This window comes from Parambassis ranga, chromosome 17 (assembly GCF_900634625.1).
Source record: "Parambassis ranga chromosome 17, fParRan2.1, whole genome shotgun sequence".
NCBI classification, from domain to species: Eukaryota; Metazoa; Chordata; class Actinopteri; family Ambassidae; genus Parambassis; species Parambassis ranga.
This window is the reverse complement of record NC_041037.1, coordinates 14,857,966-14,869,911: the sequence shown is the minus strand read 5'-3', so window position 1 is coordinate 14,869,911 and position 11,946 is coordinate 14,857,966. Positions and strand designations below refer to the sequence as shown.

Sequence of the window (11,946 nt, the reverse complement as noted above, 5' to 3'; positions counted from 1 at the left end):
CAATATTGTCCATTATCTTTATTTCTGTTTAAATAAAACTTTACAGGTAATAAGAAACATCATGAAATAATATAACAAAAACAGATGTACAAATCAACATTTTAGCTCCAACATTGCCGTCCTTAACATGCGTCTGCCGCCACCTTCTGTAAAACATGAGATAAAACAACTGGATTCTGATTTTATATCTTTCTTTTTTTTGTTCTATCTTCAGAGACCCAGTCCAAATTGTTAACCCTGGAACATAATGGCACACTCATGTACTTGAATGCTAATGTTACATCAATAGGCTCACAGCATCACAACAGCTGAGCGCGGTTATAACTTGGTGAGGCGCAGAGTGTTGAGACGTACTGAGAGAATGGTGGCTCCCTCAGCATAGCTAATCTCACGCAAAATCCCATTCCAGCACTTCTCAGGCTCATCGTATCTGTAGGGGGGGAAGAGGGTGTTAGTGTTAGGGGGGTTCTCAGTATCTTTATGTACAGAGGGATTTTGCATGCTGGGGACTTTTTGCATAGTGTAAAGGGGAAGTATGGGAAAGTAGACTCACTGGAGATTATAGGCAGAGTTAAATAATACAACAGTGAGCTGATATCCACAACACCCTGGGAAATGGAAGATCTGACATTGTATGTACACTCGAGATTGTATGTCAGATGAATTGAAACACAAACAGAAAAACAACTTTATTATTAACTGTTCTCTGGATATGATCTGAAAAGTCAATAACATTTCTTCTACCCGATCAATGAAATTTAAAATGATTAAAATCTCCCCTTCATTGAAAGTCATAGTCTGCGAATAGTTAATTCTAACTGCTGGATGCAGGTGTCTCCTATATCACTGAAAGTCTATTTTCATTGCATGTGGGATACAGACTACAAAAATACCTACAGGTGCCCCTTCGACACAGATTTAGGTCAACTAGTACTAGAAACTTTTAGTAGTAGAACATCCATCTGAAGACTATTTTTCTGGATGGTAAAGATCAAACATCCAAGAAAAGTAATGCAGACCCACACACACATCTCAGGAGGGGATACATTTTTCAAGCTTGTTCGTGTCAGCTGTTTAAAGGGCTCCATAAATGTTTTATCATCAGATAATAAATAGCCTACCTAATTTGTGACTGTCTAATATATAGAGTTTTTTCTTCTCTTTCTTTCAGCTGTCGTGATCACTCTGTAATGTGCAGTGGACTCTCACCTCCAGATATCAGTCATCTCTGTCGGGACGGGCTCCTCGCTGGTTTCACTGGGCATCATGGCAAAGCCGCCCACTGCATACAGGAAACCTCCCATTGAGACCAGATTGAGGGAACTGCGCTGCTGAGGAAACTCTGTGAACTCAGACCACCTGGAGCATAACAGGACAATAACCACACACACACACACAGGGAAGTTATAATGTTACCGTAAACAGTTTTTTTATGGTGGTGATTTAATGATTTATTATTCACACCTGATGAGTCATTTCACTACTATGGACAGATGCTCCACCTCATAATGCCAGGATTAAGGGGATCATATAAAAAAAATTAAAAAAAGATATGCTGTCTCACTTGTTGGTGGCAATGTCGTACACCTCTACTGAGCTGGTGAGGCCTGAGTCCGTGACTCCTGTCACCACAAAGATCTGGTCGTTGTGGACGGTGACACCGAACAGAGAACGGGCTGTCTTTAGAGGAGCCAGGTCCGTCCACTCAAATTTAGTAGGGTTGTAGACGGAAACTCTTCTCATGCATTTCCTGAATGAAAACATCTGTGTGTATCACCCGACAGACTAACAAACCCTGATTCATCATGATATCATTGTTGATTGGGGAAAGTCAAATAATCGTCTTTCCTACAGCAGGATGTTCTACCTACTTGCTTTCAGACTTTCCTCCAATGACGTAGACAAGACCTTTGTGTGATACAGTTCCATGGCCATACACTTGATAAGGCAAAGGGTCAGACTCTCCCCATTTGAAGGACCTGTGTGGAAAGCATCATTGTAAAATTCCAAAATTGATTTACAGACTCAGAAACAGCTTAAATGAGAAAAAAATGTGTGTAAAATACAAAAAGAAGTTTCCAGCGGGGATATTTTAGGTATTGGACTCAATGGAAAATCAGCACTAAGCCTTATTTAAAATGGAACATATAATACTAACTGTCTGTCATAGATCATGACTGAGTCCAGGGCGTGCTCTCCCTCCTTCAGTTCCCTTCCTCCCACGACAAAGATGGAGTTTTCTGCTTCCGTCAGGCCGAACAGACAGCGAGGGTTGGGTTGTGAGGGCATCCCTAACCATTCTGAGCTCACTGGATCAAACTAGTGATAAAAAAAGATACATAAAATACACACATTTTTTTAAAAAAGCTTAAAGAAAATGTTGGTGTGCTTGTGACTGACACCTACCTGTAGGAAATAGGAGCTGAATGGCTCATCTTTGTCCTCCTCGTTGTACAGAAGTCCTCCAACAGCAAATACCTGGTTCTCTCTCGTCACCAGGCTGCAGTGGTTCTTGGGAATTTCTGTTGATTCTGTTACCACGTAGCATTCATTTCCCACCGGGTCATAGGCCACAGTCCCCGTGTCATTAATCATGAGTATCAGCTCCATCTCAAACATCCCAAAGCGAGGGTTGTTGTTGAGGATACCTGGCAGGTACCCTTCTTCCTCATCCTCCTCCTCCTCCTCTTCCTCCTCCTCACTTCCCTCTCCCCCCTTTGCTCCATCTTTACTGGGCTTCCTCGGCTTGGGAAGTCGCCCCCTGTGAGCGTCCTTGACAAGATCCAGCTCCTTCTTGATCTCGTCGCTGAACCGGACGTACTGGTGACGCTCCACTTTCTCTTTGAAGTAATCCAAAGGTATTAGCCTGAAACGAATGCAGTGCAACAGCTCTGGCAGATCCCTGAGCCGGTTTGTCTCATCATGCCTGACCCAGTCCATCAGGGATTCAAACACCAGCTCCTCTCGCTCAATGTTGAGAGCGTCTGAGGTGATGATCATGGCCAGCTCGCTGGCACCTAGCAGCATGAAGTCCTGGTCCCTGACAACAACCTGGAAGCGTTCACAAATGAACTCTCTAGCAACCAAAGCGAGCCTGGGACAATCTAGGAGCAGCCCCAGTCTGAAGATAGCCAGGCAGTTGCCCAGCACCAGCTTCTCTTGGAGATAGGTCACACACACAGAGAATATGGAAGGGATCTGGTACATGTTAGCCACTATGAAGATATCTTGGACGTTCTGTTCTGTTAGATTAATGTCAGATGTGTAGAGGTAGCGCAGGACCATACCCATGACACCAGGCTCCACGTCTCTCAGGACAATCTCCCGCTTCTTGCTCTCCTCCAGGTCAGACAGGAACATGGCCTTGAAGAAGGGGCTGCTGGCTGCCAGAACCAGGCGGTGGCAGGGGAACTCCTTTTCCTTGATTTTGAGGACACAGTCCACAAACTTGTCGTTCTCTAACAGGTCACACAGTCCATCTTGAAGCAGGGTCTGCTGGTACATTCGAGGCTGCTGCACCGGGTCTATAGTCATGGCAGCCATTTTGTTCTGTTGCCTTGTCCTGGTTGGGCTTGGTGGGCTCCCAACTTACAACCCCACAACAGGAGCAGGACTGTCAGCGTTCACTGTTCACTTGGATAGTCTCCACGGGTTGGTTGGCTGGTGGCTGCAGCTGTCTGTGGCTGTCAGGGTATTTATAGACAGGAGAGGATTTTGGTGGACAGGGAAGAGGACTGTTGAACCACGCAGACCCCCACAAACAGCTGAGTGACAGTGGTGGTTAAATTCAGCAGAACAACTCACCAGGAAGCTTAGCTGGGTCTGATCACTGGGATATTTTCACACACATTTTCCAAATGATCATTCTTTTCTTCTCAAAGAAGAACACTACAATGATCCAGTTTAATATCATATTGCAGATATGTCAGAAGTGTATTACCTTTCTATATAGCTGCATTACATGGTGACAACTACAAGTGACTATATTGCATTTTAGTCACTACAGTTCCATTTATGTTAATAAAAAAAACATTAAATATGGGCTATACTAAGTGGTTTCAAATGATAAAACACTAATATAACACAATAACAAGCTAAGTCCAAATAAACCTTCACCGGTCCTTGAATTATGAAGACTTTAATTACATGCTTACAAAGTTTGAGACCATGTTATAGTTAGAATCTGAGACACATCCTGAATGATGAAGAACACTGGCGTCTGCTGGATTAAAATAACAGGCGAGTGGAGTCACAGAACAAAAACCACATCTAAGATAAAGGTCCTCATTGACTCATATGTATACACACAATTACTATTACTGTCACTTTATGTTATCCTCTTAAGAAATGGCCATGAGATAACTGATAGAAACTGATAGATAGATAGATAGATAGATAGATAGATAGATAGATAGATAGATAGATAGATAGATAGATAGATAGATAGATAGATAGATAGATAGATATGCTCTATCTAGGACTAGGACAACCTGTGATCAAACTGTGCCATCTTGTGGCAATAAATAACATTAGTGCTCTCGGTCACAAAAGCTTAATGTAAAACAGTCATACACTGAACTGAATCTTCTCACAAACAACCAGCTGAAGTGTCACTTCTTGATGAAACAAAACTTTATTTCAAGTCAAACATTTGAAATGAAGACATTTGAATAAAAACCCCAAAGGCATTACAAACTGCATACAGTTTTCATCCTCTGCCTGAAGCAGCACTGAAGATACAGCAGGTTGTGTTGACAGGCAGGATAGGACTGACCCATCTTCCCTGCTGGGTCTGTCGCCTTTCATAGTAAACTGAGGACCTGAATGATGTTAAAAAGGGCAGAAGAAAGACATGTTTAAAGTCTCCTGTGGAAAGTATGGTGATGGAGTAAGGCAGTCGTTCTATGGACAGTTTTCAGTGACTGAACTACATTCTGTTTTTCAGCATCATAACATAGCTAGCTCATTCTCAACACTACAATACAGCAGACTATCTAATACGGTGTGAGTTGCCTATAGTGACAGTAGAGCAAATATACATTAAATCAGCTGCAAGCTATATGGAGGATCTCCACAGCACCCTTTATTTGTTTTCCTTATTGCACTCCACTTGTGGCACCCTGACATTTTTTCAAGTTTTAACCCTTTCAATGTGACTAATAATTACACATAATTAGGATCAACCAAAACATTAAGACAGCGTATGGTTAAAATAAACAAAAAAAAAGATAGAAAAAGAAAGGCTCTCCAAATCTGAGAAAAATCAAACGAGGACACAACCACACCGAGCACAGTAGCTGTGCCTTTACAATGCTGCATGTCATAATATTTCTATTAGATGTAGTACTTTCATTTTTTGGTAAGCTTAATGCAGATAAAATACTAAATTCACCATGGGTGGGGGTTTGTGCCAAAGGTTGTGTCGATTATCAACAGCAAGTGCACTTGAGTACATTTCACAGTTCAAAACATTGCCTCACTTCTGACAAACAAAAGCAAAAACACCGGCTTGTGATCAATACAGTTGCTGAGTGGCAGTCACAGTCGGGTTCTGTTACAGTTTGCAAGGCCGAGGCAGGAACTGTGTGAGGACCTGGTGACCGTGAAGTCTGTGAACTGTTTTTCTGTCTGATTATTCTGCTTTTTCTTTGCCAGCATCCACTGGCTTCGCCGGCTCTGGATCTTCCAGCAGCGCTTGTTGTCTCTCTCTTTCCTTCACCAGCTGCACACCACAGTAGGTCACGAGTAACACAGACAGGGTGGACAGAGGGAAACCTACAAAAGGACAAAAAGAGGAGCAGGCAAGTGTGAATTTAAAGCCGTCGTTGTGCTGTGAATAGGCGTTAAACTGCAGATAATCCTTTTATGCTGTGACAGAAAGCTGCATATAGTGCTGAGCATAGTCATGTGACCTCTAAAGGATGGAACATCTTCAGATTATTTTGCTGTCGGTGTGTAATAATATAATAAATATAAATATTCCTACCTTTGAAAATCATTCTTCTGCCCACCAGTTTGGCAAACTCTAAACTGTTCAGGGCGAGCACGTTGTACAGGACAATAGCCCAGAAGTTGGCAGCATTGAACAGTCCACGGATCCTGCGTGACATGGCTTCACCCATAACATGCTAGAAACAGAAGTACGACAGTTCAATGTATTGAAAGAATAAGACATGAGGCATAAAATCAGCAAATTATGTTGGTGGATCTTTATAATCTCTCACCTCTATGGTGGAAAACGGTGGAAGGGAGAAGAACTTGGCCACCCAGAGCTCAAAGTTCAGGCCAAAGCAGTTGAAAAAGGACCAGATGTAAACCAGCTCACAGGGGCCCAACCACAAAGTGGTGATAGCAAAAGTGCATACGGTTGCCACAAGTTCTTTAAAGATGTTATCATGATTCTGACCAATATAGTCATAGACATACCTGCAAATGGTCAAATCACATTTAATTTAAAATCCAGGCTCGTTCTGTAAACTTATAAACTTACATCCAGACACTCACTTGCACAGCCAGTCATTGATGCCTCTGTCAAAGTGCCTACAAAAGACGGACATTTCCATTGTTAGCACTTGTACAACATGTTTAGCAGATAAAAAAAATAAACTGCATTTATTGTGTGTTTTATTAGGACTGGCAGAGCTGGTGCACGTACGTTTCAGCGAAGACGTAGAGCATGGTGATACATTTGGGAGGCTGAGGAGGGTCCAAGTGGTCCAGTGTAGCCACAGTGTTAATGACACCAAACATAACAGCTGCTTTAACCCAGTCATACACTAGGTTAGAGTAAGCCAATCCGGCTGCAAAGCACACAAAAACAGAGCATTAACGGGCTGCTTTTCATTTAGATAATGCTCTAACACTGAGACCATGTATCAGGACTTTACTGGAGTTTTGTAGACAGCAGATCAGGTATTCACTCACCCAGACACCAGTCGGAAAGCTTGCCGACCAGCTTCATGTCACTGGGTATGGTCAAGATGTAAAGATAGTGGAAGAAGACATCCACTATCAGAATAACTCCCAGGTGTAACAAGGCCTTAGTGGTGATGTTCCACATCTCTCTCTCCTTGCGAGTCAGCTGAGTGTTGTTTGCCTGCGGAATCAAATCTTTCAGTACTGTGAAGGAGCCATGGACAGGTCCTGTTATTCTGACAGTATTCTGACAGATGATATGTCAAATAAATGTTAACTTTGGGGGAAAGTAGCCAAGTAAGGACACTCTCAGAGCCAGGTGTTATGTGTGTGCTCCCAAAAACACTGGGGTGAAAATGAAAAAAATGATTAATGGTCAAGGATAATATAACTTCACCTCACCTGAGCATGATACCGGTCAAAGGTCATTATAGGTCCAAAGAAGAAGAATGGAAGGTAGAAGTTGTATCTCAGCAGGTCAGAGAATGTGTAGTTGCCATCCTTCCTCTCACAGTTTTCTAAAGCAAAACTCATGCAGCGCATGATGCTGAAGCCACAGCCTCCATAGAAAAGAATGTCTTGCAGGTCAAAAGAGCCAGTCACTAAGGCTTCCTGCAGGAAGAGCCAGAGGTGTTGTGTGTTAATGACATGCTGTGTGCATATCAATATAAAGATTAATGGTCATACAGTATATTGATTCCTGTATTAGTTCCCAATACACACCTGCCAGGAGTTATAGGGCTCCAGCTTGAGGGAGGCCAGTGTGGTCAGGCCAGCAACAAAGCACATCCATTTCTTCTTGACCAAAGCGACGCTGTACAGTACGAAGCAATGAGACAGAACCAGAGCCATGAAGGTCCAGCCCATTGTGATCAGGACTGCCAAACCACCATACAAACCAAAGATCAAGGACCTGTGCTGTGGGTAACAAAGAAAACTCATTACTATTACTATTCTTTGTGGAACACAAATAAAGAGTGGCGTTAGTACAATAACACTGTCGTATTAACATCAGGATGGAAATGGTTGAACTAAAACAAATGGTTTAAATGAAACACATGACAATTGTTACAAGAGTCACAAGTTTATTAATGTTACCTTACATCCATCTATACCAATCTTCATTGTAAGCATGGAACAAGACAGAAAACATGTTTAAAACATAACTAACTGTTTTAAATACGTCACATGTCACAGTTAAAATATTCAATGAGAGCAATATGACATCATCTCTGTGTACCAGGGTGCAACTCATGCTCATGCATTAAATTGATCTTGAGTTAGATCAGTATAAAGTATAAATTAAATCAATTTTCATCCATAGAACAGAACTGATAAAATTATATGTATAATGATAACATCACGACAATACAGCAGTCCATTAAAGTGCTTATTCCACACACCAAGTGAAATCATATGAAGCAAAGCCTCTGTTTATAGAGCACATACACATACAGTTTATATACAATGCACACTGCTGTACAAACTCTATACAGTCATGCAGTTATACCTGTGTGTGATGACAACATGAGCTTTCACACCAACTCTTCATTCTCTATACACAGCACACACATGCACGCACCTTTGAAGCTACCAGGGTAAATATCTTGGCAAAGATCACATGACCGGTGAGAGCAAAAAGGATATGATTGCGGAATGTAGAGAACCACATCATCCATTCGAAGTCCGCCACATCCTGTGGAAAAGAAAGGGGGCATTAGGAACACGTGATGTAGGAGGCTACAGTGTACAGGAGGAGCTTACCATTTTTCTGCCAAAGTAATGCCATCCTGGTTTCACGCTTTCTTTAAAGGCCTTTCTGTTCACGTTTTCTGAATAAAGAAAGTGGAGGAGGAAAAAAACAGGACAAATAAACTCAATGGTAAATCAATACAGCAGAGGGGTTTTACATCATGGTGGAACATGTTGGGCTTTATGCAGTTCTATTTTTAGCATTTTTTAAATCATCTTCCTTATGCAATGTAAGAAAATGCCCTGCAGGTAGTCAGATTTGGAGCTATGTAATTGTTGGGATTATTCACATTGTGAATAAAGGGTGTGAGAGTACATTAGGTCCATTGGATAACACCGCATATTACATAATGTACTCATTGAGCGATCTTCTATTTTTGACATCCACTTTCCTATGGTCGTAATCTTGTTAAATAGATTAGTACCACAAAAAAAATTGAAAAAAAACAAAACAAAACATCACTGTAACAATCAGTGTCGCCATAATAACAGCAGTGTTGAGACACAGCAACAAATTTGATTGACACGCAGCACCACAGCAGTTCCTCCAGCTTTGCCTGATTACACTAATGGCTGTGAAAAAAGGATATCAAAATGTGAGGGTCAGTCAGGGAAAGCCTCTTACTTCTGGGCACACAGCCAGATTTCTATTACCAGGATACACAGTGCTACTGTAGCGTGCAGGAATACCCACAGATACAGCAGCCATTAATGACCATTTTCAGAAGCAAGAACTTAAGAAACAGAATGAGGAAAGACTGATGGCTGACGACAAGACTCTGCCTGCATGGCCAGTCCCACAGCACAGACTGTGACACACAGTACCAGGCTCCAGATTACACACAGTACACTTGGTTCAGTGAGGCTAGTTCAAAGGTCAGAATATTTGGTATTATTTCAGGATAAAGTGTTTGGGATTAGACGGCTTAGTGTAATTTATGGTGAAGAACTCTCCATCAGGAGAATAATTAGAAAGTAAGTGGCCCATCTTTAATTGTTCTCATGTTAATGCAAACTTACAGGAAGTCCTGAGGGGAGGGTGCTCATTTTTAATCTGCTAAAATGAACTTTGTTTGACACACTTTTAGATTAAAGGGACAGTCCGCCAGAAAACAAGTATGTATGTTCTTGAGGCCTCTTGAGGTTAAAGTTTATAGCTGGTGCATCTGCTTGAAAAGTGTCCTAACAATACTATATAAATTCCTTCAATAAAGTCAAGTTGTTATTGATTTGTAACTCTACCTGTGAGTCAGTCTCTATGTGCTTTAGGCATCTCTTGACTGTGTGCACTCACCACTTGAAGCTTCAAATATCCAACTGCCTGCCCATATCAGTGCCCCAGCAAGTACAGCTGTGTAGAGATACAGCTCATATCTGGGGAGGGCCGCCTTGATCCCCATGGTGAATCTGAACACTGGAAGCCTAACGGGTTGAAAAGCAATCAGCCACACAATATTAGACCTGACTGAAGGCAAACAGTATGTATAAAAATAGACAGATTCAAAGCTGAAAAGTCATAAAAGGTTTAAACTTTTTAATTAGCACTTGGCAGGGAAGCCTGAACTTTAACATGTGAGATTAATGCTACAAAATAAGATCAGGAAGCGATCAACTTAGTATTTGTAAAGCATTTAACAGTGGATTAAACAATACACCTGTGAGAACACATTAATATGATATTCTATGTGCCAATAACTACACAGGCGTGTTTTTCATGTCCCCTCGAGTCTGTGGTGTTTTAACGAGCTGACATTTTACTAATAAGCCTTTAGGATCGACAGGCCATGACTTAAATAGGCTGCAGAGCTCTTGCTCCTCGGAATCAGCACCGTCAGCTGCGCAACCCTACCTCTCCTTCCTATTATAGCTATTGCAGTTGCTCTGCTGTGCAGCAGGGCAGCTGCGGTGCTATGTGATCTCAGAGGGGTTCTCACAACACAGAAAAATGTTAGCACTAACTGAAATGACAAAGAACGGCGCACCTTAGAGAGAAAACAGACTTTCTACTGAAGAATGGCGCACTCCTGTCTGATTAAGTGTGCGCCAGTTTCATGTGGCGCACTTTAAACTCAAGTTAAAAGAGTTGGACAAACAAGTGTGGCATGGCCATGCCAAGATGTAACCATGGCTTTGCAGGACCCCAGCAAGGCGCCCTGCATACAAATCCAGGTTTACTGTTACACACAGAGTCCAACACTCAGGCCATTTACATTGATTACATTACCCATATAGGCTATTTAACCCTTCATAAACAGCAGAGACTATAGTTTTTACTGACCTGCTATCCGCTTGTCAAGATGACTGTTTACAGCCTGAATCTTCTATACAGAAAAAAAAGAAACAGAAGAAATGCTGGGTGGCGGCTACAGCCTGTTTTCTAATTCATTCGTTTCTGTGGAGGCTTGCCGCTGCCGCTGCCTGCGATCACCAGCCTCGGCCAGTCAGGATGTTGCGGACTCCACGAAAGGAGGAGGAGGAGGAGGAGGGGGGATATATTTATCCTTCACTATACTGCACCGCAGTGAGGGGTGGTCCACACAGAGCCCATCAGGAGAGCAAAAACACTGTGGAATATTGGATTAAAATGAGGAAGGATGCGCAAAAAATACGGAATAAAAGTGTGTAATATTATTTATTTAAAATTATTGATCATTTATTGATTGACGTTGTATGCACATTGGGTAGCAAATTACTAAAGGTAGCCTACTTTATAAATTATTTAGGTATTGAAACATCAGTTTTCAAATTAAACCGCACAATCTGTTCCTATAATAATAAATATTGAATATTTTTATATTGAATGTGGTCTTTTTTTATTATTTTTAATTTTGGTGTTTACAATAAGCATACATCAAGGGATCCAAATCTTAAGACATACCACAATAAACATGTAATGTGGCTGGAAACCACCCACTCCTCATGCCTTACTGCAACTGATGTGACAAAGCCAGGCTGTGTTTTTGTTAAGAACACAGGGTACCCCCCTTATTTAGACACTAGGTGGCGCTCCAGGGGTTTTCTAAAAAAAAAAAACCCTTTAACGGGAAATGACCGCTCACATCAAGGCGTTTTTTTTGGATTAACAGCAACTATTTGCTCGGTCTGTTAAACGGGCTGCGGTTTGTCACGGCGCAGGTTTAATCTATAGTTTGGTTTCACCACATAGTTACAATAAAGGTACAATATTATTTGATGTTTGCTATTAATAAAGAGCTGTAATGTGTTGCGTGCGACCAAAAGTAATTACAGAGCAAAGGTAGCTTGAGAAAGCCGCGTCCA

The 11,946-nt window shown here is 41.7% G+C and overlaps 2 protein-coding genes across 3 annotated transcripts; both read right to left on the bottom strand.

Moving 5' to 3' along the window:
* Positions 1-3: 3 nt before the first annotated feature.
* LOC114450307 (kelch-like protein 40a) lies at positions 4-3,680 on the bottom strand. The gene is made up of 6 exons (XM_028428327.1): positions 2,407-3,680; positions 2,159-2,319; positions 1,872-1,979; positions 1,565-1,750; positions 1,210-1,359; positions 4-430 (listed from the first exon to the last, which is right to left on the bottom strand). Exons 1-6 carry the CDS (start codon positions 3,541-3,543, stop codon positions 319-321), a joined length of 1,854 nt encoding a protein of 617 aa, XP_028284128.1. The 5' UTR covers positions 3,544-3,680; the 3' UTR covers positions 4-318.
* Positions 3,681-4,617: 937 nt separating this feature from the next.
* Positions 4,618-11,118, bottom strand: hhatla (hedgehog acyltransferase like, a). Of its 2 annotated transcripts, XM_028428328.1 has the most exons (13): positions 10,946-11,118; positions 9,962-10,089; positions 8,680-8,747; positions 8,498-8,611; positions 8,014-8,034; positions 7,639-7,833; positions 7,318-7,527; positions 6,925-7,096; positions 6,656-6,800; positions 6,505-6,540; positions 6,225-6,426; positions 5,987-6,128; positions 4,618-5,775 (listed from the first exon to the last, which is right to left on the bottom strand). In XM_028428328.1, exons 2-13 carry the CDS (start codon positions 10,065-10,067, stop codon positions 5,633-5,635), a joined length of 1,554 nt encoding a protein of 517 aa, XP_028284129.1. In that variant the 5' UTR covers positions 10,068-10,089; positions 10,946-11,118; the 3' UTR covers positions 4,618-5,632. The 2 variants fall into 2 exon arrangements, with proteins under 2 accessions (XP_028284129.1, XP_028284130.1); XM_028428329.1 differs by lacking the exon at positions 8,014-8,034.
* Positions 11,119-11,946: the final 828 nt, after the last annotated feature.